Below are 26,411 nucleotides of genomic sequence, written 5' to 3'. Positions count from 1 at the left end.
GCAAGCGCCTCAAGGACCGCGTCACGTTTTACGAGCGCGTGTGGACGACGAGGGGCGGCGGCGGCGACGCCCCCGAGGGCGGCCTGGTCGACGTGGCCGAGGTGGAGCGCCGCATAGCCGAGGAGCGCCGCCGGCGCCAGGTGGAGGCGGCGGGGGCGGCGGCGCCGGAGGCGGTGGCGGCGGCCCAGCAGCGCCTGCTGCGGTCGCCGCTGCCCGAGGGCACCGTCACCACGGTGGAGAAGGTGACCGAGGAGGGCGGCTCGGCCGGAGGGCCCCGCATGGTCACCGTGGAGCGCGTCACCGTGCGCCGCACGCTCGTCGAGCTGCCCTCGGCGTCGGCGTCGGCGTCGCCGCCGCTGTCCAAGTCGCCCTCGCTGGCATCTCTGCGCGCCGGCGCCGGCTCCGTCTCCGAAGACAGCAGCGACGGCGCCGAGTTCCGCAGCATCGCCGCGCGCCTAGAGGCCGTGCGCAGCCGCTCTCAGTACGACTCGCACATCGCCGAGGTCAAAGGTCAGCACCGCTCTCCCCAAAGCCACCCTGCCATTAAAGTGGCACAGATCACACTAAAACGGTCGGCGGCACAAAACTCTAATCCCCGCCCCCCACTCAGAACGTGCGCGGTTGCCTAACATGCCACCTGCCATCCCGCCGCAGAGACCTGCTTACTAACGTGAGATGATAATCGTCATTTATTAACACTTCCCATCACATACATCCTTAAGCTTAGCAGACGCTGGCGTCGCCTGCAGGGGACACGATGACTGTTGGGAATTAATATGCAGATAAACCGGTACAAGTCGCGTATTATTTGCTGTATTACTAATTTCTCTCATCAGACGCTAGCGTCTTCAAGTATTAACGGCCTCGTCGCCATCGTCACTTGGCACTGACGATATACCTGAGCAGACGTTTGTTCCTAGCACGTGTTACCATCAGGACTCGGCACCCCCTCCACCATAGAGTTATAATTTACGTAATTATGGAGCTCTGAACCTTTCACGTCTTGCCATATGAGCAACGAATGTCTGAAATTGGTCTTGTCTGAAGAGGAAAAGAATTAAAACAGTGAACAATATGCGACTGTAGCGGCTTATCTGGACGTTAATTCTTAGACCACATATTACCAGCATCATATATATGTCCCTTCATGAAGGTGAAGACGTGTCATAAAGCTAAGTATACACACAATATGGACTTCATAAAGAATTAACGCAGTTACTTTCGACCACTGAAAATATATCCCCTAATCTGCGAATTTCTTCTCCTTCTTCTTCTCCTCCTCCTCTTCCTCTCTCTCTCTCTCTCTCTCTCTCTCTCTCTCTCTCTCTCTCTCTCACTCACTCACTCCTGTGTCTCTCTCCCTCTCTCATGGTACTTACATCTACTACATCCATCATCCACTGGTGGATAAAAAATTCGTCCAAAATACTCCATCTATTAAGATCGTCTGCTTTACGGTGTTATACAAGTCCTTATAATCAGCTCTGACTCCAGAAGGGACCGTTGTGCGTAGCATCTGTATATTATTATAAGGGAGGATAACATAAATAATACAATGCATATAATTACATATTTTTTGCTGAACGCTAATAGCCATTTTAATGACCCAAAGACTGTTACGATGGTTCTTCTACCTCGATTCTTAATCTCGCGTGATGACCACGAAATGTAAGACAGCATATGGAGACATATAGTAATTTTTCTCACACTCATTCGCCAGCGCAACAGCAAAACTGGGAAAAGTGACACTACGAACGACTATACACCGTGCATTCTACTGTAATTTCCCGATTATTTATATTATATTTATGTACTTTGACAGACATATGTGCATTCAGGTATGTCATACCTGTTTCCTGACGTTGACCATCTATTTTATGAGAAATCAGCGCCTAGTTGTTTCTTAGCACTTCCTTCGCTTTGCCTCGCCAAATGCCCCTCCCATCCAATTCTGTTTCATAGCAGTCACTATCACATACTGAGCTCCAGTACCCACAGTAAATTTCTTCAGTTCACAGTGTTCCAAACTATGAGCTTTGACTTTCCTTGTGGTCTTTCTTTTGCCTTCTTGCCAGTATAATCAAGTGTCTTAGCAAAAATCTCTCCATTTTGTTTCTCACACATATTTGTCTGCCATCACCATGTCAGGAATAAGAATCAAAAATTGATGAAATGGTAATGAAGATTTGGAATCAATACTTTGTCCAATTGGGTTTCAACAGAGAAAAAGCTGCTCCGAAGCAAGAATCGTCGGAAGGTGTCGGTTGTGGCCTTAAGATGAGAACCTTACTGGAGTCTTGGGGAAAGTATGGAGACCTAAATCGTGTCAGATGGATACAAGTCTTGTGTTACCTCTTTGTCGCGCACCTAATGTTGAATGCAGAGCCTTGATATTGATGTAGAGCCATTAACCGTACGTTCGGTCAATTTGTATACTAGTTATCTCTGGACGCAATACCCCGCTACTACATCTCCAGTTTACTGACCAGCGAGAACTACTACTCTCGGAGGCAACAGTCAGCCACGTCGCTTAACCTGTCTCTGCGTCACTTCAAGAAAATTGATTACCATTGTTGCTCTCCTAATCAATCAGCCTCTGACGGCTGCTAACGTAATTAACGAAAAATTTAAGTTCTGTCCATATCGAAGTAGCTCCTATTGCCACAACGGCAGGACGAACCTGATTACGGAATGGGAAATATGTAGGCCTACATACTTACTAAGATTAATTCCTACAGTATTGTTGCTATATCTACCAGATATCACACCCGAAGACCCTTTTGTTACTGACATCTTTTTTATACTACATCCCAGATACATTTTTATCGTGAATTTGAGGTATATTTCGTATTTAATACGATGTTCTTCCCAGGATTCCTAGCTTTCAAGCGATTTATTGACGGTTGTTACCAACAGCTTTAAGATAATGGACCGACATATGTTTCACAGACGACTATGCGTAAACCTACTAAATATGTCTGTTTAGAATAACTAGATGTATTGATGAAACTCCCTGCCAAATAAAAACTGTCGTCGGATCGGGACTCAAACACTGAACCTTACCTTTCGTAAGCAACGCTCCTATACACTCTCTCTCTCTCTCTCTCTCTCTCTCTCTCTCTCTCTCTCTCTCACACACACACACACACACACACACACACACACACTTCCCTCTCCCCCCCCTCCTCCTCTTTTTTTTTACAAAGTGTTGCACTCTTTTTCAAATTTTAAAACATTCTTAGTCATTATCATTAGACACTTCAAGTTATGTACGTAAAAAATTCTGGTTTTCATTGCATTCTCGTATGTAGAGCTGAAAAATAAAAACCCACTGGCCTTATCAAGTGGAAATAAGAGTAGCCCCTGCCCGCTTTAGAAACAGTCTGCATTTTAAGTATATTTTGTTTAGCGTTTCGCAAGAGAATTTTCCCAATTGTTTTCTTCCATCAGGTGATAGTGTTGATAGCTCGAAGGCGAACTCTTCAGCATCATAAAAAAATATTCCATTTCCAACGTCACTTACGATGTTTAGCTGAATGAGTTTCGTGTTCTCTCTGCAGCTCATTCAGTTGCGATCTTGAGAAAATTGTGCATCGGTACTTTGTACTTGGGCAGCTTACGACTCACGCTCCGCCCTCATTGCTGCACTTCCAATATTTTTCTCTAACTCACCCAACTTTCTTTGATGATATTTATGTCTGCAGACACCAAAGTAGTTCCGTCAGCCAAGAATCGTACTTTAGGGTTTCGAGCGGAGAACGCTGGTGGTAGTAGCAACCACCGTTAGTGAAAGATGTCGCCGATAGGAGCGGCAGGCCCATCTGTTTCAAGAGCAGCGCGGGTTGAGCGCTCGCGGACAGAGAAAGCGGCCCGGCCGTGATCTGCTCGGCGAAACCACTTTCACGCGTGACGGCGGCTGCGGGATGGTCGGCTGGGTGCGGCAGCGGCGCTGCAGACGCAACTCTTTGGACCCTGAGGGCCAGCCACGGAGGCGGCAGTGCGGCGCGCCTCTGCAGTTCCGGCCGCAGCACGGCTGCACGGAACCGTCCAAAGCTGACACGTTTCGGGCCTCGATCTCACGTTCTAAGCGCAATGTATCTCTTTCTCAAACCAAAAACTGGTAGCCGAGGTCGCAGGAATTATTTTTATTCCATGATTACCAGTTTCGGCGAAACTAAAGCCGCCATCATCGGATCTTATACAGGTTACAACATCAAGGCAAACAATGGTGATATTCCCAGAATGAGATTTTCACTCTGCAGCGGAGTGTGCGCTGATATGAAACTTCCTGGCACATTAAAACTGTGTGCCAGACCGAGACTTGAACTCGGGACCTATGCCTTTCGCGGGTAAGCTGTGAGGACTGGGCGTGAGTCGTGCTTGGGTAGCTCAGTTGGTAGAGCACTTGCCCGCGAAAGGCAAAGGTCCCGAGTTCGAGTCTCGGTCTGGCACACAGTTTTAATCTGCCAGGAAGTTTCATATCAGCGCACACTCCGCTGCAGAGTGAAAATGTCATTCTGGAAACATCCCCTAGGCTATGGCTAAGCCATGTCTCCGCAATATCCTTTCTTTCAGGAGTGCTAGTTCTGCAAGGTTCGCAGGAGAGCTTCTGTAAAGTTTGGAAGGTAGGAGACGAGGTACTGGCAGAAGTAAAGCTGTGAGGATGGGGCGTGAGTCGTGCTTGGGTAGCTCAGTTGGTAGAGCATTTGCCCGCGAAAGGCAAAGGTCCCGAGTTCGAGTCTCGGTCTGGCACACAGTTTTAATCTGCCAGGAAGTTTCAATAGTGATATTAATAGTTGCCTGTAACACGCAGGCCTTACAAAATTGTCGTAAGTAGCACATAGACGTCCAAGAGAGATGACATTATAAATGTTAAGTGTGTCCACCACTTACAAACGCAAGCTAGGTACTACCCAAATAGGGTAACCTGTATGTGTCCTAAGATCCGATGATGGCGGCTTTAGTTTCGCCGAAAGCGGTAATCATGGAATGAAAGGAATTCGTGCGATCTTGTCTACCATTTTATTGTTTTACAACCATCTAGTTCGCTCCCACATGAGCACAATGTGCTCCCTACAAAACAGCATCTCTTTTTGTTCAGAATTTGCAAGTATCCACAAAAACTGAGGAAGTATTCTGACACCATAGAATTATGCTGCTCACTTCATCACTGCAAAAAATAATGGAACAAATTATAAAATAATGTATTAAGAGTGTTCTAAGTGGCGTAACAGGAAACCGACTGGTTCCAAGTACCAAAAAGACAGTTTCCTACAAGTGCCATTCACACTAAGACAATGCGTTTTATTTGCGATAATACAAGTGCAGCAATACAGCAATAATGTTTTAACTAGTAGAACTCTTAATTATAACAAGAAAATAAAAAAACAAATTCAAGAAAAAATCTCTCAATATTGACTTCTGTTTCTTACGCAACTTCGTTCTTGAGGTCAGATGTTGTTAAGTTTACTGTAAAACGCCCTTTGCTGTTGAGGAAGAAATGGCAACATCGTTAACAGTTCTTCCCATTTTACAATTGATAAAGATGCTTGGTTCAAAACTGGCTTTAAGCATTATGGGACTTAACGTCTGAGGTCATCCGTCGTCTAGACTTAGAACTACTTAAACCTAACTAAACAAAGGACATCACACACATCCATGCCCGAGGCAGGATTCGAACCCGCGACCATAGCAACAGCGCGGTTCCTGACTGAAGCGCCTAGAGCCGCTCGGACACAGCAGCCGGCAAACATGGTTGGTCTTTCAGATGAAATACAGCAAGGCATACATCAGCCAAGGTCTTTCCTCTTTTGAATACACTGATATTTTTCCTGTTGTTCTGTTTCAGCGGAAGAATTTTTAATAGCTATTTGTGATGGATGAGTGTGAGGCACTGTGATCGTACTTCATTTGGAGAGTTTACGCCGTTGGAATGATAACAGTGTTTCAGTAGCATCTTTAAAATCAAAGAGGCCGGTCGTAGGCATTGCAATTACGTGGAGTGGGTTCATAGCTTTAGCTGACTCGACAAACTTGTGTAAATCTTGCGAAAGAGCAGCCTTGTTGTTTACCCTTCTTCGTTTCTCTACAACTGTAAAATCTGTCGCAGCCAAGAACGTGCCTGTCATTTCTTCTAATTATCCAAGGCTAAGAGGACTACATCTTGACGCATTGACGCTTGGAGCCCTACAGACCACTGCTTGGCACGAAGACAACGCGTCATCTAGTAATGAATGTCTGAAACATTTTCACCATGATTTGGCACTTGGAACACATCTAGGAACACGCAACATAGTACCGAAGGCGCAACAGCACTGGAAACGCACTTTGCGAAAAAAAGGCAGCACTAATATCTCTGTTATATATTGAAAACCACTTTTACTGGTATGAATATAAGACAGAGGCTCATGAAAGAAATACTGCCGCGCGGAGTGGCCGCGCGGTTCGAGGCGCCATGTCACGGACCGCGCGGCCCCCGCCGGAGGTTGGAGTCCTCCCGCGGGCATGGGTGTGTGTGTTGCTCTTAGTATAAGTTAGTTTAACTAGTGTGTAAGTCTAGGGACCGATGACCTCAGCAGTCTGGTCCCTTACGAATTCACACACATTTGAAAATTTGAAAGAAATGCTGCGAAACATTCTAAAACGTAAGTAAATATTTGTTACAACACAAGCCTATATAATTTTGTGACAGACGTTTTTGTATCGCTAGTGTGTGAGGAATTGCGCTGTGAAGTCCGTGTGCGCAAATTTTTCTTCAACCTATATATAGGGTGCCCAACTTCAGTACCATGAATAATCACAAAAAGAAAGACATTGGTTGCATCGCAATATGTCAGTTACATCCCGAGAACTTGAAAAGCGAAGTTTACGCTTGAAATAAGTTAAACGCTTTGCTATTGCACGTCCCGCGATACGAGCGTGATCCGCACATAACAGTGTTTGTGGCAGGAAATCCTAACATTACTTTCGACCCTTGTAACGTACGTCACTCGTCACTCACATCGCGATTATGAGCAACGGGGGGGGTCACGCTTGCGGAGAGTTTTTTCGTTTATTTCAAGCCTCAACTAAGCTTTGCAATTTCTCGGGATGTGAATGACGTATTGCGATGCAACCATCGCCATTCTTTTTGCGATTTTTCATGTTACTGAAGTGCGCCAGCCTATATATAGGGTGAAGAAAAATTTGCGCACTGGGAATTCACAGCGCGATTCCCTACATACTAGCAATACAAAAGTGTCTGCCACAAAATATCGTCCTGCGCATATTTCCGGCAGTAAATGGACGTCAAAGATTGGTAATCTGCACTATACATATATGGCAATCTAGCAACACTGTAATCACATTTACAGTAACTTCGTCTGTCAGTATATGGGAGTAGTGCTGTGCTGTTGGTGCAGCGGATAGCGTTTTGGGTTTGCATGCGGGAGGTCTAGCGTTCGATTGGAATCGAGTCGAATTTTGATTTCCGATACGTCTTAGAACTTCTTCTGTCAGTCAACATTGGTTACACCGTTGAAACGCCATCTTCGTGGGAAAATCCCACATCGCGTCGTAATTTGAAAATCACATTAAGCAGTAGGTAGCCAAATAGCTGGGCGATTAAATCCATTCACAGGTTGGAGGAAGACGAGAACATAACACCTCCAAACTAACTTAAGAGTTGGTGAAGTCTTTACTTTCTCCTGTGAAAGGAGTTTGGCTGCATTGAGGGAAGTGGCGTAGCAGTGAAGGCTCTGGAATTGTGCTCTGGAGAAACTCGATTCAAATCCCCGTCTGACAACCCACATTTAGGTTTTTCATGGTTTGTCTAAATATCAGGATGGTTCCTCATACTCCTCCCAACCGACGTAGTACTCCGTCACTAACAACCTTGATGTCAACAAGCCGTTAAGCCCCGATTTTCCTCTGTCTCCTTTTTCCTTAGAGACGCTACGCATGGAGTATAACTATGTGCAGAGGCGTGAAAAGAAACACGTTGTGAGCCAACGGGTTTCGACGGTATATGTTCAAATGGCTCTGAGCACTATGGGACTCAACTGCTGTGGTCATAAGTCCCCTAGAACTTAGAACTACTTAAACCTAACTAACCTAAGGACATCACACACATCCACGCCCGAGGCAGGATTCGAACCTGCGACCGTAGCGATCGTGCGGTTCCAGACTGTAGCGCCTTTAACCGCTCGGCCACTCCGGCCGGCCGACGGTATATGTCTTGATCTACGATGTTCCAGGGATGTAGCGGTAACCATTTCTTCCCTCCTCAAACATATTGACTGCAAAACGTCCAGTCATCTTCGCAGAGCGTAGTAAGACTGACGATACGGTCTTATAAGCACTCAGACCACACCAGCGCACACCCTGGCACAAACATTAGCAAGTGAAGAAATGCTACAAGGTTGGCGCCTTCTGCAACGGTCATTATTGTCGATTACCTCTGCTCATCAGCAATAGGGAACCATTCACTCACGAGATGTATGGACGTTTCGCAGTCGAAATACCAAAAGACAAGCTTATAATCCCAAAACTTTTCATGTCAAGAATTACATTATTTTCCATTGTGATAACTGTCACACTTGTTTTTATCATACGGAGCGCTGCATAGTTCGCGTGTAGAAGCAGAGGCTGAGGTTTGGTGTTTTTTACTCATCGACTGACGTCTACTACAGAGGTAATAAAGTTGACACATTCAAATACAAAGCATTTATTTTTTAATAATTATTCAGCATCGGCAAGAAAAGACATGTACTACAAATAAAATTTAATGATAGGTACTGAACGTTTAACAGTGATTGAATGCATTATTTAAACATTAATTAAAATCTAGTTACGAATACAGCACCTAATTTTGCAGTGTGTGATTGCTACAGTGCGATGTTTAGTTAGGTCAGCCATTCAATTTTCTGTGTGGAAATTCCATTACTAAGTTCTGTACTGTTTGTTCCGGAACGCCCACTCACATTGAGGATTTTCAGCCATTTTCCACTTAAAGAGCATGGCTTTCGTTCTAGTATGCCATATTCTGATTCTGTTCAGGCGGGTCCATGACTTCCGAGCCAAATGCATTTCTGGAAGGGGTTTCGTTGGGTCTACCATAGGCCGTGTAGTTGTGGTTCTGAAAGGATATCCAATCTCCATTGCAATGTTACTTATAATCCGCCTTCATTGCAAAAATGTTTATTCACATGACCGGTTTTAGTTCCTCTAGTACCGTCTTCAGATCTGCAATTTCCGTTACAGGAGTAACCCGTACTCACACAGAAACTTCTGTAATCGAAACTGCAGATCTGAAGATGGTTCTAGAGGAACCGAAACTGGTCATGTGAATAAACATTTTTGCAATCAAGACGGATTATAAGTAACATTATATAACCAGTGATTGCGGTATCCCACCAGACATTATCTCTGTTTTTGCAATCTCCATTGTTCTCCCAAGTCAGAGTCATGGTTCCACATAGGCTTCCTAGATTTAAGTCTGTTGTGGGGTAAGGAGCCCAATGTACTCGTATTATTTGCTCGCAGATATTTGGAGACCGAAATATGACCAATCTTGTTCCATTCTTGTGTCATCTGCAGTTGTCGCCCAAGGTTAGGAGTGGCAATATTCAAGAGAACAGGTACTGATGAAAGAGCCGTGGATTTAAGTGTTCTAGATATTAGCCTTGTCGTATCGTCTGTCTTTTTAACATGACAGCTTCAGCTCCATAGAGGGGAATAGACCAGTGCTTGTGCACTTACGTGTGCTCCCCAGCTTTTTCCAGTTCTTTTTCTAATCGATCTGTCGCTGGTTTTCATTTTTTGTTGTGTGGTTCGAGACGCCTTTTTTTTAAAAGGTGAGAAAGTGATCTAGGTATTGTGTATTACGCCTGGGACCTAGAAACGACGGAGAGGCTTCGTCCCTGTCGCAGCCCTCAGTCAGCAGTCTACCCACCCCACCGCCGCTCCACACCAAACCCAGGGCTATTGCGTGGTTCGGCCTCCAATGGACCCCCCCCCCCCCTCTCCCCCCAGGAAGTCTCACACCCCAAATGTTTTCCTGGTAGAGTAATTATGGTGTACGCGTACGTGGAGACAGTGTTTGCGCAGCAATCGCCGACGTAGTGTATGGTGGAATAAGGGGAATCAGCCCGCATTCACCGAGGTAGATGGAAAACCGCCTTACAAACCATCCACAGGATGGCCGGCACACCGGACCTCGACACTAGCAGGCCGGGCGGATTCGTGTCGGGGACCGGCACGCCTTCCCGCTCGGGAAGCAGCGCGTTAGACCGCGCGGCTAGCCCAGCGGTCACGATCTAGGACTAGAAGACATTCTGGGAACTGATTCTACTTTATTTTTCCATCATAAAAGAATACGTTTAGTCCCCCACTGGCTGTGTGCTTGCTCAGATGGGAAAGCATACCTCGATTTTCTGAGGTTCTGGCACAACCTCCACTCCCTGTGGTAATTACTTCCAGTGTCTAGATCCTTACTGAGTATTCGCTCGCCTTCCTCATAGTTCGTGTGATTGCCACCATGTCATCAGCATAACAGAATTTTCCGCATTTCGTATGTGGGACGTCAGTTGTATATTGATTGAAGAGTAGTGGGGCTGGTACTGATCCCTGACAGAGTGATTTAGGAGGCGGTGAGATAGCGCCTACACGGCGGGTGTGATGCGCCCGCGGCCAGTGCGAACGAAGTGAAGTGCGCTGCGCGCAGATAGCACGCTGCAGCGGAGATAAGGCGTAGAGACAGCCGGAACCGATACGCTCCTCCGCCCGCCGCCTGCAGGGCACGCCCTCTGCCTTTCTCCTCGCAGGCGTCGCCCGCGAGCAACACGACGGCAAGGGGGCGAGGCGATAGACTCTCCTTCATCGCTCTAGCCGCTCGCTGTGGCTCGTCATTCGCCACGTTTCACATAACCGTCTCCATCTCTTCTTCAGAAGGAAAGTAAAGGCTCGAAAGTGCAGTAAACTGTGGTGAAACTGATCTCACCATCACCTGCCTGTTGGCATGAGTTTATGGAGTTTGAAAGCACTCGTCTACGCTATTAAAGTCTGTTATTACTTTTCCCATAAAGCGAAGGATGAACAGCGCTATTAATTAATTTCGTGTGAGTCCATGATCGGGTGCAAATCTTTCGACTGGATGCCACTTAGGCAATTCGTATGCCAAATCTGCCTGTTATCCTAGTGGGGAAAGGGGACCTACAGTTTAACATTGAATCCTAGTCATGTGTCGTTCCTGTGTAACACGAAGTGAGCAGAATCTCGTCATCTGCTATATAAGTAATCTCTGTTGTAGGTATCGTAAGAACTCAAAGATGCTTTGCGTGTGAGTTTTAAAATCTTTGTCGCACACATTTTCTCACTTGCTCGACTATGAAAATTATAAAAAACTGTTACAGATCACTTAAGAAAGGAGGAAACGAAGAGAGAATATATATATATATATATATATATATATATATATATATATATATATATATATATATATATATATATATATATATATATATATATTTGGTTGGTTGGGGGAAGGAGACCAGACAGCGAGGTCATCGGTCTCATCAGATTAGGGAAGGACGGGGAAGGAAGTCGGCCGTGAGCGATTTAGGGAAATCACGGAAAACCTAAATCAGGATGGCCGGACGCGGGATTGAACCGTCGCCCTCCCGAATGCGATTCCAGTCTCTAACCACTGCGCCACCTCGCTCGGTATATATATATATACCCCTCAAAACATATGTTTTTCATATTAGCTGCATTTTGCTGCCAGGTACTCCAGATAAGCAACCTCAGTAGTCGTTAGACATCGTGAGAGAGCAGAATGGGACACTCCGCGGAACTCACGGACTTCAAACGTGGTCAGGTGATCGGTGGTCACTTGTGTCATACGACTGTACGCGGGATTTCCACACTCCTAAACATCTTTAGGTCCATACTGTTTCTGATGTGATAGTGAAGTGGGAACGTAAAGGGACACGTACAGCACAAAAGCGTACAGGCCGACCTCATCTGTTGACCGACAGAGACCGCCGACAGTTGAAGAGGGTCTTAATGTGTAATAGGCAGACCTCTATCCAGACCATCACACATGAATTCCAAACTGCATCAGAATCCACTGCAAGTATTATGACAGTTAGGCGGGACGTGAGAAAACTTGGATTTCATGGTCGAGCGGCTGCTCATAAGCCACACATCACGGCGGTAAATCCCAAACGATGCCTCGCTTGGTGTAAGGAGCGTAAACATTGGACGGTTGAACAGTGGAAAAACGTTGTGTGGAGTGACGACTCACGGTACACAATGTGGCGATCCGATGGCAGGGTGTGGGTATGGCGAATGCCCGATGAACGTCATCTGCCAGCGTGCGTAGTGCCAACAGTAAAATTCGGAGGCGGTGGTGTTATGGTGTGGTCGTGTTTTTCATGGAGGGGACTTGCATCCCTTGTTACTTTGCGTCGCACTATCACACCACGTGCCTACATTGATGTTTTAAGCACCTCCTTGCTGTTCATAATGTACGGCTTGTGGAGGAGTGGTTGCACGACAATAACTTCTCTGTAATGGACTGGCCTGCACAGAGTCCTGACCTGAATCCCATAGAACACCTTTGGGATGTTTTGGAGCGCCGACTTCGTGCCAGGCCTCGCCGGCCGACATGGATACCCCCCTGAGTGCAGCACTGCGTGAAGAATGGGCTGCCATTCCCCAAGAAACCTTCCAGCACCTGATTGGTCGTATGCCTGTGACAGTGGAGGCTGTCATCAAGTCTAAGAGTGGGCCAACACCATATTGAATTCCAGAATTAGCGATGGAGGGCGCCACGAACTTGCAAGTCATTTTCAGCCAGGTGTCCTGATACTTTTGATACTGATACTATATACATAAAACAATTACATTCCGTGAAGGAATATTGCTAATGTGCGCTATGAAAGGAAACTTTTCCCACAAACCTATTCAACTTACACGAAGGTATTTTCCAGCCGATAATACCGTACCACTTCGCTTGCATTTGTATGATACAGTTGTATGGAGAAATTGACAGTCTTAAGGTGGCGGAGGAGGCGTAAGAATTTCTTTCTTTTTGCCCTCCGCTTCATTTACGTACGCAGGTGGAAGGTATATGATGAGTACTTTTTGAACTACCGTGCACGATACATAAAACTTTAAGACTACGTAGTGTAAATGTGAAAGAATTCTACTGCGTTTTGATGCTGAGCATCTTAATATGTATCCATATTAAAAATTGAAGTCCCCCGCGGCGTTTTGCTGTCTGTACATGAGGGCTAATGTCAGGAACTACTGTATGGATTTTGATACGGTTTTCACTGATAGACTGATTCACGTGGAACTTTCGTCTACACGCCGCGCGGGGTTAGCCGAGCGGTCTTAGGCGCTGCAGTCACGGACGGTGCGGCTGATTCCTGCGGAGGTTCGAGTCCTCCCTCGGGCATGGGTGTGTGTGTTTGTCCTTAGGATAATTTAGGTTGAGTAGTGTGTAAGCTTAGGGACTGGTGACCTTAGCAGTTAAGTCCCATAAGATTTCACGCCCACCCACTTTGTCTACACAATTTGTTTCCGCTACGCCAGACAACTCGTCCGGTCGTGGACACTTAGTGCTACTCGTGCGGGGGGGGGGGGGGGTTGTATCTATTTTTATTTTAAAATCCTCCATTTACATGAAATTCGTCTCGCATACTAACGTCCAATTAGGTATAGAACCCGCACAATGGAACCCACTTATTGCGAAAATTAAGGAAGAGTAGCGTGGGTTCTTCATGATGTCACGGACGTACTGTTATAATCACAAAGGGCAACTAACGTCAGTCAATTAGCTTCTAGTAATGGAACAACAGAATAATCACTGCAATGGGCGCATGAGGCTAATTGCTGAGATAGTGAGGACCATATTCAGACTTCATGGGAAAGTGTGCAGGAAGACGTTTTTCCCCACAATTTTTTTTCTCGCCAGTGGAGTATTCAAAGGTTATGACGAAACGGGGAGGGAGGGGGGGGGGGGGGGCAGAAACACTGTGCCGAACACACTTGGCAACGTTTACCTTTCCCACTACGAACAATATGTAGTACAGTGGGAACAACCTTGTGTGGTGAACTTGACGCCTGTATGCGGCGAATAAGTAAGAACTACAGAAAATAAGTTACACATGTCGTGCCACACTAACACCATTGTGCAGCAAATGTGATGCAGTGTCAAAAGAGAGTGCATGTTCTGGATTTCCTACAGACACAGTTACGCTCCTGTACGGGTAACAGGAGCATTAGAGTATGGGAGTGCAACGGCCTGGTAACTGGACACGTTCCAGAATTTAAAGTACGCGAGACAGTACGATTCTTGTGGGCAAAACGTCTAAATAGCGCACTCATTCGCTTGAAATTCAGGCGGCGTATAGAGCATATACCACGCCGCCTCCAGCCGTACTGAAATGACGTCAATAATTTGGCCAAGGCAGCATAGACGTGGGTGACGCTGTTCGGGAAGAAAGGCTATCGACATCGAAAATAGTCGTCGATGTGCAGGCAGTTGCAGAATTTTTTCGCAGCACTCGCATTTTTTCCAACGATGAGGGTATTCGCACTGCTGTTCTAAATAGCTGCATCGCCAAGGAGAGAATTTCTATCGTGAACAAACAAAAGTTATTTACAGAGACTTGGTGACTATGTTGAAAACTACTGTCAAGGGCGCACATAAAGTCCGGGAACACTTTCAATTATTTATTGCGCAAGAACTAAACAGATGTCATACATATTGCATTTTGAAGAGATACTGTGAAACTTTTTTTTACAAACAGCCAATATGCGAACCATGAGTGACCCGGCAGACGTCAATACGGTAACCGAACTCTCGCCATAGCCGTCCCAGCATGGTATCGTCGACTGTGGCAGTCGCTTCCCGTATTCGCTCCCGGAACTCTGCTACTTCACGTGGTAGAGGCGGTATATACACCAGATCTTTGATGTGTCCCCACAGATAAGTCGCATGGAGTGAGATCTGGTGATCGGGGCGGCCACTTCATGAAACAGCCTGTCCCCTTCTGTAGCACAGCCGATCCATCTATGCGGCAGCTCCGTGTTCGGACCCACGAACTTCACGATCAAAATGGGGTGGAGCCCTGTCTTGCTGAAAGATGAACCGAGAGTCCGATTGCATTTGAGGCATCAGCCATTGCTGCACATGTCCAAGTAGGAATATCCAGTGACAGTGCTTTCGGCAAAGAAGAATGGTCCAGTTTTCGACATGACAAGGCACAAAAAACATTTACCTTTGGAGAATCACGCTCAAATTCAGTGCATTCGTGTGGATGCTTTGTACCCCACATGCGACAATTACGCCTGTTCACTTTCCCATTAGTGTGGAAAGTGGCTACGTCGCTAGAAATTAAGCGATCTAAAAAGCCATCCCCATCCTCATTCAATTGTTACAACTGCGAACAAAACTCAAAACGCTTGCCTTTGCTGTCGTCATTGTGTTTCTGCACCAGCTCCAATTTGAATGGTTTCATAGACAACTTCGATTGCAGGAGTTTCCCCACTGCCACTGGAGCCATTTCGAGTTCACGAGATGCACGACGCACCGATTTCTTTGGACTCCCTATGAATGTCTCTCGTACGCGCTCCACATTCACTTCACTCACACTGGGACGTCCTCTTCTCTTTGCCGGGTTCAGGCAACACATCGTAACGAATTTGTAGTGCCAGTGGTAAATGGCCTTCCTTGTTGGTAGCTTCTTACCGTACTTGGCTCTAAACGTACATTGAACACCTGTACTACACTTGTTTTTGTCGAACTCCAACACACTGAAAGCTCGCTCCGCACCTGAACTCGCCATGTTTGCGACTTGCGCCGACTATCGGCAAATTACCAAACTACACTGTGGCGGTATAGAAAACAGCAAATCCCTCATGATGGATTAAATACTAGGGAAGGCAGAGAGAAATAAAGACGAGTACTAACTTCGGCCACTGTCAGGCCACTCACAGTGTATACTAATATCTATTTATCAGTGCCATCTGCAATAAACTGTTACATTTAAGGGAATACTCACACGTTTAACTTGGCGATGATTTTTTATCAGAATATTTTAACGATCTGTAAGATGGCGGTAAGCCGAAACCGGTAATAAAGTGTAAAGAAATCTGTGTGATCATGACGGACAAGTGAAAATAAAAGTGTCAAAAATAAAATGACTGCGGACTCATTTACAGACTTCTTGTCTTCAGTTGAATACATAATAATAATATTATAATAAATTGTATAGACAAACGTTCCTCGTGAGCGAGTCTATTACTGAAAACCGCATCAATGACCTTACAGTAGTTTCTGATGTTAGCCCTATATGCAGCCCGAAAAATGCCGTGGGCCCTTCAGTTTATAATATGTACACGTATGAAGATGCTCAGCACCAATACGTGGCAGAATTCTTCCACATATGTTTTGCGTATTCTGCAGTTTTATGTATCGGGCACAGTACTTCAAACGTATATATTGTGTGTGTCTAAAGTGTTACACAGCAATCAATAAAATTTACCTGGCCTGCCATAATGACATGTAACTCATTTCTTGACATCCTTCGTAATTAGGAGTTACCAAACATGCAGACGTACATTCGCTCGCAGGTCTAGTAAATTCGAAAGTAACATTCGTTACTTACTCATATCTTACCATAAGATTTATTGCACCCATAGGTAGTGTGTTAAGAGCTGTTAACCTCGTTTAATTGCTATTTATATTGTCGGTACAGAACGAACCTAATTTTGACGGCGAAGTGAAAGCGAGTCGTTAAAGAGGAACTACGCCGAACGAGCAGTCACAGTAGATAGCGGCGAGCTTTGCAGTTGCGGCAGTCGAAGCCGAAAGAAATGAGGTTACGGGACCGCGTGGACTGCGGTTACAGAAACTAGACTACAAATACAGCTTAAGGCTTCATTGACAAATCGCTGACCGCAGAGAATTACGCAGTAGGTCAGTCTCGAAGTTGCCCAGATATTGATACGTAGAGCGCTATACGCGGCACACGTAATGTTGTTTCTCTTACGAAGATGATAGTATTCCAAGACACCGTTCTCCCGGCCGTTGTCAACTTTCGTGACCGGTGCCGTTTCTCAGTCAAGTAGTTTCTCAATTGGCACCTCAAGGGCTGAATGTACTTAGTGGAAATACTACCCATAGGATACATCCATGATGTCAGCTTACTAACAGAATCGAATTCCGTGCTTTTACCGTTTGTACAGGACTTTGGCCTACCGACCAACTAAGCAACAATCCACGATTTGCCTCAGTGCAGCGTATTCAGAATAAAACCGGCTTCCAAAATACTTTCACGCACTTTAAGATAGGCAACCCAACTTACATCATCTGCCGAGGTGTGGATTTTGCACGTTGAGTTGCCTATCTTGGTTGGTGAGTTGGTTGGTTGATTTGTGGGAAGCGACAAAACAGCGAGGCCATCGGTTCAAATGGCTCTGAGCACTATGGGACTTAACTTCTGAGGTCATCAGTCCCCTAGAACTTAGAACTACTTAAACCTAACTAACCTAAGGACATCACACACATCCATGCCCGAGGCAGGATTCGAACCTGCGACCGTAGCGGTCGCGCGGTTCCAGACTGTAGCGCCTAGAACCGCTCTGCCACCCCGGCCGTCCCATCGGTCCCATCGGATTAAGGAAGAATGGACAAGGAAGTCGTGGACGCCCTTTCAAAGAAACCACCCCGGTATTTGCCTGGAGTGATTTAGGGAAATCATGGAAAACCTAAATCAGGATGGCCGGACGCGGGTTTGAACCGTTGCTAACCCTTGTGCCACCTCGCTCGGTATATTAGAGTGCATGAAATATTTTCTGCGGCTGTTGTATTTTGCCCACATTATAGTTTTCTCTAGTACTGTTTGATGTCAACAGAACTATCTCCTGGACAGTAACATCAGCTCTTTACAACTTCAAGTAGTTCCTCGGTTGCCGCACTAGCAGGGCCCCGATGCTGTACTGCCCCCCCCCCCCCCCCCCCTCACCGTGGTACTGAAAATCTGTTTCCCAGTGTGATAATTAGATACACTGATCGTTTAGCCAGGCAAGCGAACTTAATCGTATTCTAAACACTACGTGTATTTTAGTGAATTTCTCAATTTCTACTGATGTTAAGTTTCCCGACTTGTTGCCAGTAATCTTCTCGGAGTTTTCCGTAGCGGGAAGGTTTGAAATGAACTGTATTATTGTCTCTCATTTGTAAATGTGGCTAATATGTATATTAATGGGGATGAATCGGTTTCTTAATCGGCATTGGCGAAGAACTATTAATAAGAATATTTATGCTTTACATAAAGCTTTCTGCATGGAGACCTGATGGTTCTCCGCACCTGAAATAAAATTTTTCGATATTTAGAATTCTTCTACAATAATTTAATGCGTAGCTTCGATATAATCACCGATCGGTAAAAGATCAGCACAGAATGAGATGTACTTCCTTGTTGGGTTCTGATCGGCATCGCGACCACTCACCAACAACAATTCCTATTTGTCCTTTTTAACAGCATAAAATGATTTAGGAAAATCGATATTCAGTTCTCACCTTACGTAGTTTTATTCATCCCCCAAGCGTGTACCCACGCAAAGATTAAATGTTGATGACATAGCAACGATTATAATCTCCATATTGCGAGTAAATAACTGTCACGTTACGTTATTCGACCGCTAATTCAATAAAACGAGAACATGTCTACTCTTTTCTGTGTCACGCCCTCACCAGAATAATTCCTTCCCTATTTTTTTAGAAAAGCCGCGGAGTAAGAAATGCACACTGTGGCAGTATCCTAGCCAGGTACCTCTTCAAATTTGGCATCCAAAAACACCTCAGGCGAAGGATTAAGCGTTCGATCGTTAACAAGGTTTCCTCTAGGATCGACCATGCAGGTGTTACACATTTTACAGTGAACTAAGTGTCCTACTACAGTGTTCTCTAATCCTGTAATTATACACCGGTGTTTGGAACATTCTCTTTAGGCGTCTTCGTATAGCGTAACACGTTGGGGCACACATTTTGCAGCGGGTTCGTTTAGTAAAGTGTAAGGAGTATGCTCTTCCTACTCCAGAGGCAGACGCTACACAGGAGGCGTTGTGCATCATGATGCCATTTCCTGTTAAAATTCCCTGGCGTAGGTCCTAGAAGAGTCAACCATACTGCTTCTTCCTACACGTATCATGCGAAAAGTCTAAGAAAGTAAAATTAAAGAGATTCGTAGTCGTATGGAGCCGTAACAGCAGTCGTTCATCCCGCGCATCATTCCCGGATAGAAGACTAAATAGGGCATGTGACAATGTGATACGAGATACCATCACCTCTATAGAGAAGTGTACCCCACAGTTCACATCATTATGAGAACCATGACGCTATAGAGTACTTATAACAGGGAAGGCCGGTTTAATCTCTGATTGATGGAGACACCACTCTAGCATTAACATCTGTCGGTTCGTCTATAGGTGTCAGGTACTGGAGGCAATAGTTAGGAATGGAGGCAATAGTAAAGGAGTGTTGGAGACCAAATGGTTCAAATGGCTCTGAGCACTATGGGACTTAACATCTGAAGTCATCAGTCCCCTACTACTTAAACCTAAATAACCTAAGGACAGCACCCACATCCATGCCCGAGGCAGGATTCGAACCTCAGACCGTAGCGGTCGCGCTTTCCAGACTGAAGCGCCTAGAACCGCTCGGCCACACCGGCCGGCTGTTGAAGAGCCCCACCAGACCAAATCAGAGGCGTGCTTCTTGATTTTTTGTTAGTTGTCACTGCAACTACTGGAAAGACTGCCGCAGCGCTACGGGAACGACATGCTAGTCTGCCCTCTCAAACGATACTCTTCTAACAAAGTTGAAAATAAGATTCTAGTACCTGTATCACTGAGGCACACAAGCCACCCCATTGCGTCCTCATTGCAGATTCCTGAATGGCTCATAGAGTGATAGCTATTATTTCGCCTCAACCTTATCCAGCATGGGCTGAACCTGGTTGCTTTCCCTGTTATTTTCCTTCTCTTTATGACCGCAAAACAAAAATAAAATACGGTCCACAGACCAGGTGGGCCCTCCGGTACCAACCGGCCGCCGTGTCACCCTATGTCAATGGCGTCACTGGATGCCGTATGGAGGTCCTTGAGGTCAGCACACCACTGTCGCGTTGGTTCTCGGTCTTCGTCACCTGGAGCCGCTACTGCTCGGTCTAGTAGCTCCTCAAATTGCATCGCGAGTCTGAATGCACCCCTTTCCAGTCCTTCCCCAATTCCTCCGATACCGGGAATCGAACACGTCTCTTCCGTATGGCAGTCAGCAGCGCTGACAACGCAGTTAAGGAGGCGGACTTTATGAATTAACATTTCGAAAGAAATTTGAAACCTTTATGGGATCTAGCTTGTTCTACGATTTTTTCGGAAGAACTGCCGGATGTCAAAAACTTGCAACCACGTTATTTCGGCGCATATGAAAAAGACACAGCACTGAAGTACCGTGGGAGCAAGTTATTGGCACCGCGCAGTTCTCTCGAAATTTCGTGGACCGAGCGCTCCACGATTGGCGCGTGGCCAGCGCATCGGGCTTCCTAGATTCGCGAGTGGGAGGCAGCGGCGTGCTGCGTCGGTGGGAAGTCCTCGGCGACGGCCAGCCGTCCAGCCCGCTGGTCGATAGTGTGGGGACAGCGGCTGGCTTGCGAATGCAGAGCGGTCAAAGCCTGCCGTCACTCTCCCAGTGTCACAGGCTGCATTGCCTGCCGGTCGATGCACGAAGCACTAGAACAGAGCGCAGTGGTTAGACACTGGACTCGCATTCGGGAGGACGACGGTTCAATCCCGCCTCCGGCCATCCTCATTTAGGTTTTCCGTGATTTCCCTAAATCGCTCCAGGCAAATACCGGGACGGTTCCTTTGAAAGGGCACGGCCGACTTCCTTCCCTAATCCGATGAGACCGATGACCTCGCTGTCTGGTCTCCTTCCCCAAACCACCTGAACCACCACTAGAACAGAAGCGCATACGCTCGGTAGATCTGTGGAACATGTTAAACTACGGAATAGTGACGTACGGTGACTGAGGCACTCCTAGCTAGCCCGAAACGAAGATGGCACAAAAAATGGCTCCGAACTCTATGGTGACCACAGGTTCAAAAATGGCTCTAAGCACTATGCAACTTAACTTCTGAGGTCATCAGTGGCCTAGAACTTAGAACTAATTAAACCTAACCAACCTAAGGACATCACACACATCCATGCCCGAGGCAAGATTCGAACCTGCGACCGTAGCGGTCGCTCGGATCCAGACTGTAGCGGCTAGTACCGCACGGCCACTCCGACCGGCAGTGACCATCAGTCCCCTAGAACTTAGAACTACTTAAACCTAACTAACCTAAGGACATCACACACATACATGCCCGAAGCAGGATTCGAACCTGCGACCGTAGCGGTCGCGCGGTTCCAGATTGAAGCGCCTAGAACCGCTCGGCCACAGCGCCCGGCAAAGACGTCACAAGGACCACATCCATTTGTGCAATTGAAAGTAAGTACACGCTCGAAAGCTACTACAGTAAAGAGCCAAAGGAACGTACACCTGCCTAATATCGTGTAGGGCCCCCGCGAGCACGCAGAAGTGCCACAACACGACGTGGCATGGTCTCGACTAATGCCCGGAGTAGTGCTGGAAGGAACTGACACCACGAATCCTGCAGGGCTTTCAATAAATCCGCACGAGTACGAGGGGGTGGTGATGTCTTCTGAACAGCACGTTTGCAAGACATCCCAGAATGCTCAATAATGTTCAGGTCGGGGACTTTTAAACTCTGTTCCTGCAGCCACTCTGTAACTATTCTGGACGTGTGGGGTGTCGCATTGTCCTGCTGGAATTGCCCAAGTCCGTCGGAATGTACGATGGACGTGAATGGATGCAGGTGATCAGACAGGGTGCTTACGTACATGTCACCAGTCAGAGTCGTATCTAGACGCAACAGGGGTCCCATATCACTCCGACTGCAGACGCCCCACACCGTTACAGAGCCTCCACAAGCCTGAAAAGTCCCGTGCTGGCGTGCCGCGTCGCTGGATTGATGAGGTTGTCTCCATACCCGTACACGTCCATCCGCTTGACTCAATTTGAAACGAGACTCGTCCGACCAGGCAACAGGTTTCCAGTCATCTACAGTCCAGTGCCGGTAGGCCAGGCGTAAAGCTTTGTGTCGTGCAATCATCAAGGGTACACGAGTGCGTCTTCGGCTCTGGAAGACCATATCAATGACGTTTCTTTCAATGGTTCGCACGCTGACACTTGTTGATGACCCAGCATTGAAATCTGCAGCAATCTGCGGTAGGGTTGCACTTCCGTCACGTTGAACGATTCTCTTCAGTCGTCGTTGGTCCCGTTGTTGCATGACCTTTTGCCGACCGCAGCGATGTCGGAGATTTGATGTTTTACCGGATTCTTGACATTCACGGTACACTCGTGAAATGGTCGTACGGGAAGATCCCCACTTCATCGCTACTTCGGAGATCCTGTGTCCCATCGCTCGCGCGCCGACTGTAGCACAACATTCAAACTCACTTTACGTATATCTGTATTTCAATGCGCATGCCTCTATCAGTTTCTAGGCGCTTCGGTCCGGAACCGCACTGCTGCTACGGTCGCAGGTTCGAATCCTGCCTCGGATATGGATGTGTGTGATGTCCTTAGGTTAGTTATGTTGAAGTAGTTCTAAGTCTAGGGGACTGATGACCTCAGACGTTAAGACCCATAGTATTGCTTAGACCCATTTGAACCAGTTTTCTACCAGTTTCTTTGGCGTTTCAGTGTAGTAGTGGCTCGATAAATACCGATTTCAACTAACAGCCTGGTGGAAATGAAATTTTTCTTCAAAGTACTACCAGTATACCCGAAACACCCTTTCCATTTGTTCGATCTGGGCTCTACCTTCAAGCTTACAAAAAAGCACCGATGACGGGAGGAAGAAACGAAGTGAACCTTAACGGTTTGAGATGTTAGGCGATGTTACTGCAGTGCGTACAAAATCGAACACTTGGCAGTATGCGACTACTCATCAGTACGACTTTGCACCGCCTCTGGCCTGGATGCATGCGCTATTGCGGTTGGGATGTGTGTCGCAAAGGCGTTGTTTTATGTTCTCAGACAATCGGGCGCACAACTGTTGTAAGTCGTCCTTGACAACCTGGGTACTGGTGCTGGCGTGTAGTGGACGTGCGAGCTGGTACGAGGCATTTTCTATCGGGGACAGATCCGGGGATTTCTCCTGGCCACAGGAGTACCTCAACATCACGCACACAGTCCACACAGACACGTGACGTGTCTGGACTACCACTGTCCTGTTGAAATATGGCAACACGTGGTAGAGACTGACCATAGTGAATGTGTTTTTTGTTATACGTAATAGTAAGGTTTATGCACCTTCCTTCTGTACGGAAAGAACTCCGACTGATGGACTTTCTAAAGGGGTTGTTTCTCCAAATGCAAAGAGGGTCACATAACTGCATTCCCTTTCACTCTACTAAGGACGTCCTGTCCTTTTCTAGCGAAACTTTTCCGTGACGCTAGGTGCACAGTGGAGGAATACACGACACTGTTCATTGCCTGTGGCCACTGTCTCCCCATATATTATCGCATGTGATTTGTACGAAGTATGGTTTTCGTGACAACAATGCCAGTTCAACTTCGAGTAATAAACCGTTCTAATGCGAGATCTGTGAATCCCCAATTGGTGAAATTAGCAAATAACTGGAAGCTGAAACCAATATGAGACGAAATTGAGTATTGACTTAATTAAGCCTCTTCCCTTATGGCAAGAAAACTTTTGGTCAGATTCTCGGTAGGTTACAGATTTTTAGTGTGCCTGGAAGTTTTCTAACAGAGGGCAGGAAGTAGGACGTTCCGAAGCCCTTAGGTTCAAATGGTTCAAATGGCTCTGAGCACTATGGGACTTAACATCTGAGGTCATCAGTCCCGTAGACTTAGGTTAGTTAGGTTTAAGTAGTTCTAAGGACATCACACACATCCATGCCCGAGGCAGGATTCGAACTTGCGACCGAAGCAGCAGCCCGGTTCCGGACTGAAACGCCTAGAACCGCTCGGCCACAACGGCCGGCGAAGCCCTTAGGTCATTAGAGATGGAGCACAAGCTCTAGTTGGGAAACGAAATTTGTTGTGCCCTTTTCAAAGAATTCCTATCACCATTTGCTTCAGTCGATTGAGAAGAATCATAGAAAACCCGAATGCGAGATCTGTGTATTCCCAATTAGGTAATTTGATCATCGAATACACATCTTAACAGAATTCATTCTGTTAGTTTGATATTATTCGTGTCAGCCGGCCGTTGTGACTGAGCGGTTCTAGGCGCTTCAGTCTGGAACCGCGCGACCGCCACGGTCCCAGGTTCGAATCCTGCCTTGGGCATGGATGTGTATGATGTCCTTAGGTTAGTTAGGTTTAAGTAGTTCTCAGTTCTAGGGGACTGATGTGCTCAGAGCCATTTGAACCATTTTCCTGTCACCAGCGTCACTCAAAACACACAAACACGGAAGAGCTCCAAAGCTGTAGGACTCTTTCAGTCAATACTTACGTATTTTAATATACGAGGAAGTGCTGAACAGAAATGCCCCCGAATCCTTTATGTGAAAACTCTTAAGGCTTTTGAAATAAAACAAACTTTTTTAATATTCTTCATCTTTACTCTTCCAGTCTACATATATATTCAGCCTGCCGATGAATACATGTCCCCCAACGAGAGACCACTATGTCCGTGCCGTCACTACGAGATATAGTGTCTAACTTTGTTGGCTGACTGACAACCCCACCTCTTCTTGCACCGCTTCATCACTGTTAAGGTGTGGTCCTCGAAGGCGTTCTTTAAGTTTTACAAACAGCTGAAAATCGGATGGGGCCAATTCGGGACAGAGTGGAGGGCGATCAACAAAAGTGGATCCAAGAGTCGGATTTTTGAAGGTATCGCAGTAACAGGTGTCGTCTGGCATTGTCATACTGAAGGAGTCCGCCCCCGGTAGCTGAGTGGTCAACGCGACAGAATGTCGATCCTAAGGGCCCGGGTTCGATTTCCGCCTGGGTCGGATATTTTCTCCGCTCAGGGACTGGGCGTTGTGTTGTCCTAATCATCATCATTTCGTCCCCATCGACTCACAAGTCACCGAAGTGGCGTTAAATCGAAACCCGGCGAACGGTCTACCCGACGGGAGGCTCTAGTCACACGACATTTACATTTATTTTATGCTGAAGGAAAGTGTGATCCACGGATGAACGAACTCTTCGAATTCGTGCTTTAAATTTTCTGAGGATTTTCTCACTCGCCGACATAGCGTCATGTTAAACGCTACATTTCGGAGCCCTTTAGCGGCGGAGGGGTGGAACCTTCGTCATCAAAGTGGGTTAAGGCGACCAAGTAATATGCATGACATGTAATACCTCAACTAATATTGAGAAAAGTATAAAAAATTCGTAGGCATTACTATTCAGCATGCTCTGGTACATTATTGAGAATACAGTTTTAAACTCTGATCCTTTTTCTGGTAACACACTGCGATTTAAGATGCAGGCTAGAAAGCACCAAACCTGACTGTGGTTGCTAAACATTCCACCAACCGTTAGAATAGCTCTATCGACGCTTGGAGGTTATTTTTCCTGCTCTTATTTTCGGGGCGTTGGGAAAACACGGCAGAGAATAAAAAAACAACGTTATCGACTGTTGACAGGCTCACCATTGTTCAATGTGTTTGTAGACGGGTTAGCATCCGCTAGTGTCCATAGGGCGGACACGTGTACGATAGAAGCGGATTCCATTCTTAAGTTTATTCAACAGGAAAGTTTTCTCAAGAACGTTATCCACAGAAAGAGACCGTTTTGCATGCCACACAGTGAAAACATCCATGGCTTCTCCTTCTTGAAACTTTTCTGCTTATGCAGGTCGTTCACAAAAACATCCCTGGCTACAGGTACCTATTGGCCACAGAAATCACCGGCGAACTTTCGGTTGCAGAGAGAATCTCATACCTTGAGGTTCTCTTAAGCGTTTATCGTGTTGCTCAGGACCGTTGTTTTCATGATTCGACACCCGTCAGTTAGTGTAAGGGAAGAACATCTTGGGCGCCATACTTATGTGAATTTTGTAAAATTTGTTTTGCTCAGAAGTTTACCCGACCGACCGCCACGTCATCTGCTGCCAGTGCCGTAATCGGATGCATTATGGAGGCAAGGGTGCCCATACAACACTTTGTAGGGAGGGCCTAAAATTGGTGGTATGGTAGATTTTTAATATTTTGGAAGAGGAGTGTCTGCTTGTAAATAGGCTAAAAGATTTTCAGATCTTACCATATTAAAAACCAGCGTAATACTGACTTTTAAATTGTTTTCTTG

The 26,411-nt window shown here is 46.4% G+C and overlaps 1 protein-coding gene across 2 annotated transcripts in view; it reads left to right on the top strand.

Annotated features, from left to right (window-relative positions):
• The first annotated feature begins 261 nt into the window (after positions 1 to 261).
• Positions 262 to 26,411, top strand: part of LOC124802693 (muscle-specific protein 300 kDa) — a 601,574-nt gene continuing 575,424 nt past the window's right edge. For both annotated transcript variants that reach the window (XM_047263634.1, XM_047263633.1), the window contains exon 1: positions 262 to 510. In XM_047263634.1, the coding sequence (XP_047119590.1) occupies positions 279 to 510 (232 nt within the window). In that variant the 5' untranslated portion in view covers positions 262 to 278. The remainder of the gene's footprint in view (positions 511 to 26,411) is intronic.

Source organism: Schistocerca piceifrons, chromosome 6, assembly GCF_021461385.2.
Source record: "Schistocerca piceifrons isolate TAMUIC-IGC-003096 chromosome 6, iqSchPice1.1, whole genome shotgun sequence".
Lineage (NCBI taxonomy): Eukaryota > Metazoa > Arthropoda > Insecta > Orthoptera > Acrididae > Schistocerca > Schistocerca piceifrons.
The sequence above is the reverse complement of the archived record's forward strand: the minus strand, read 5'-3'. Positions and strand labels throughout refer to the sequence as shown.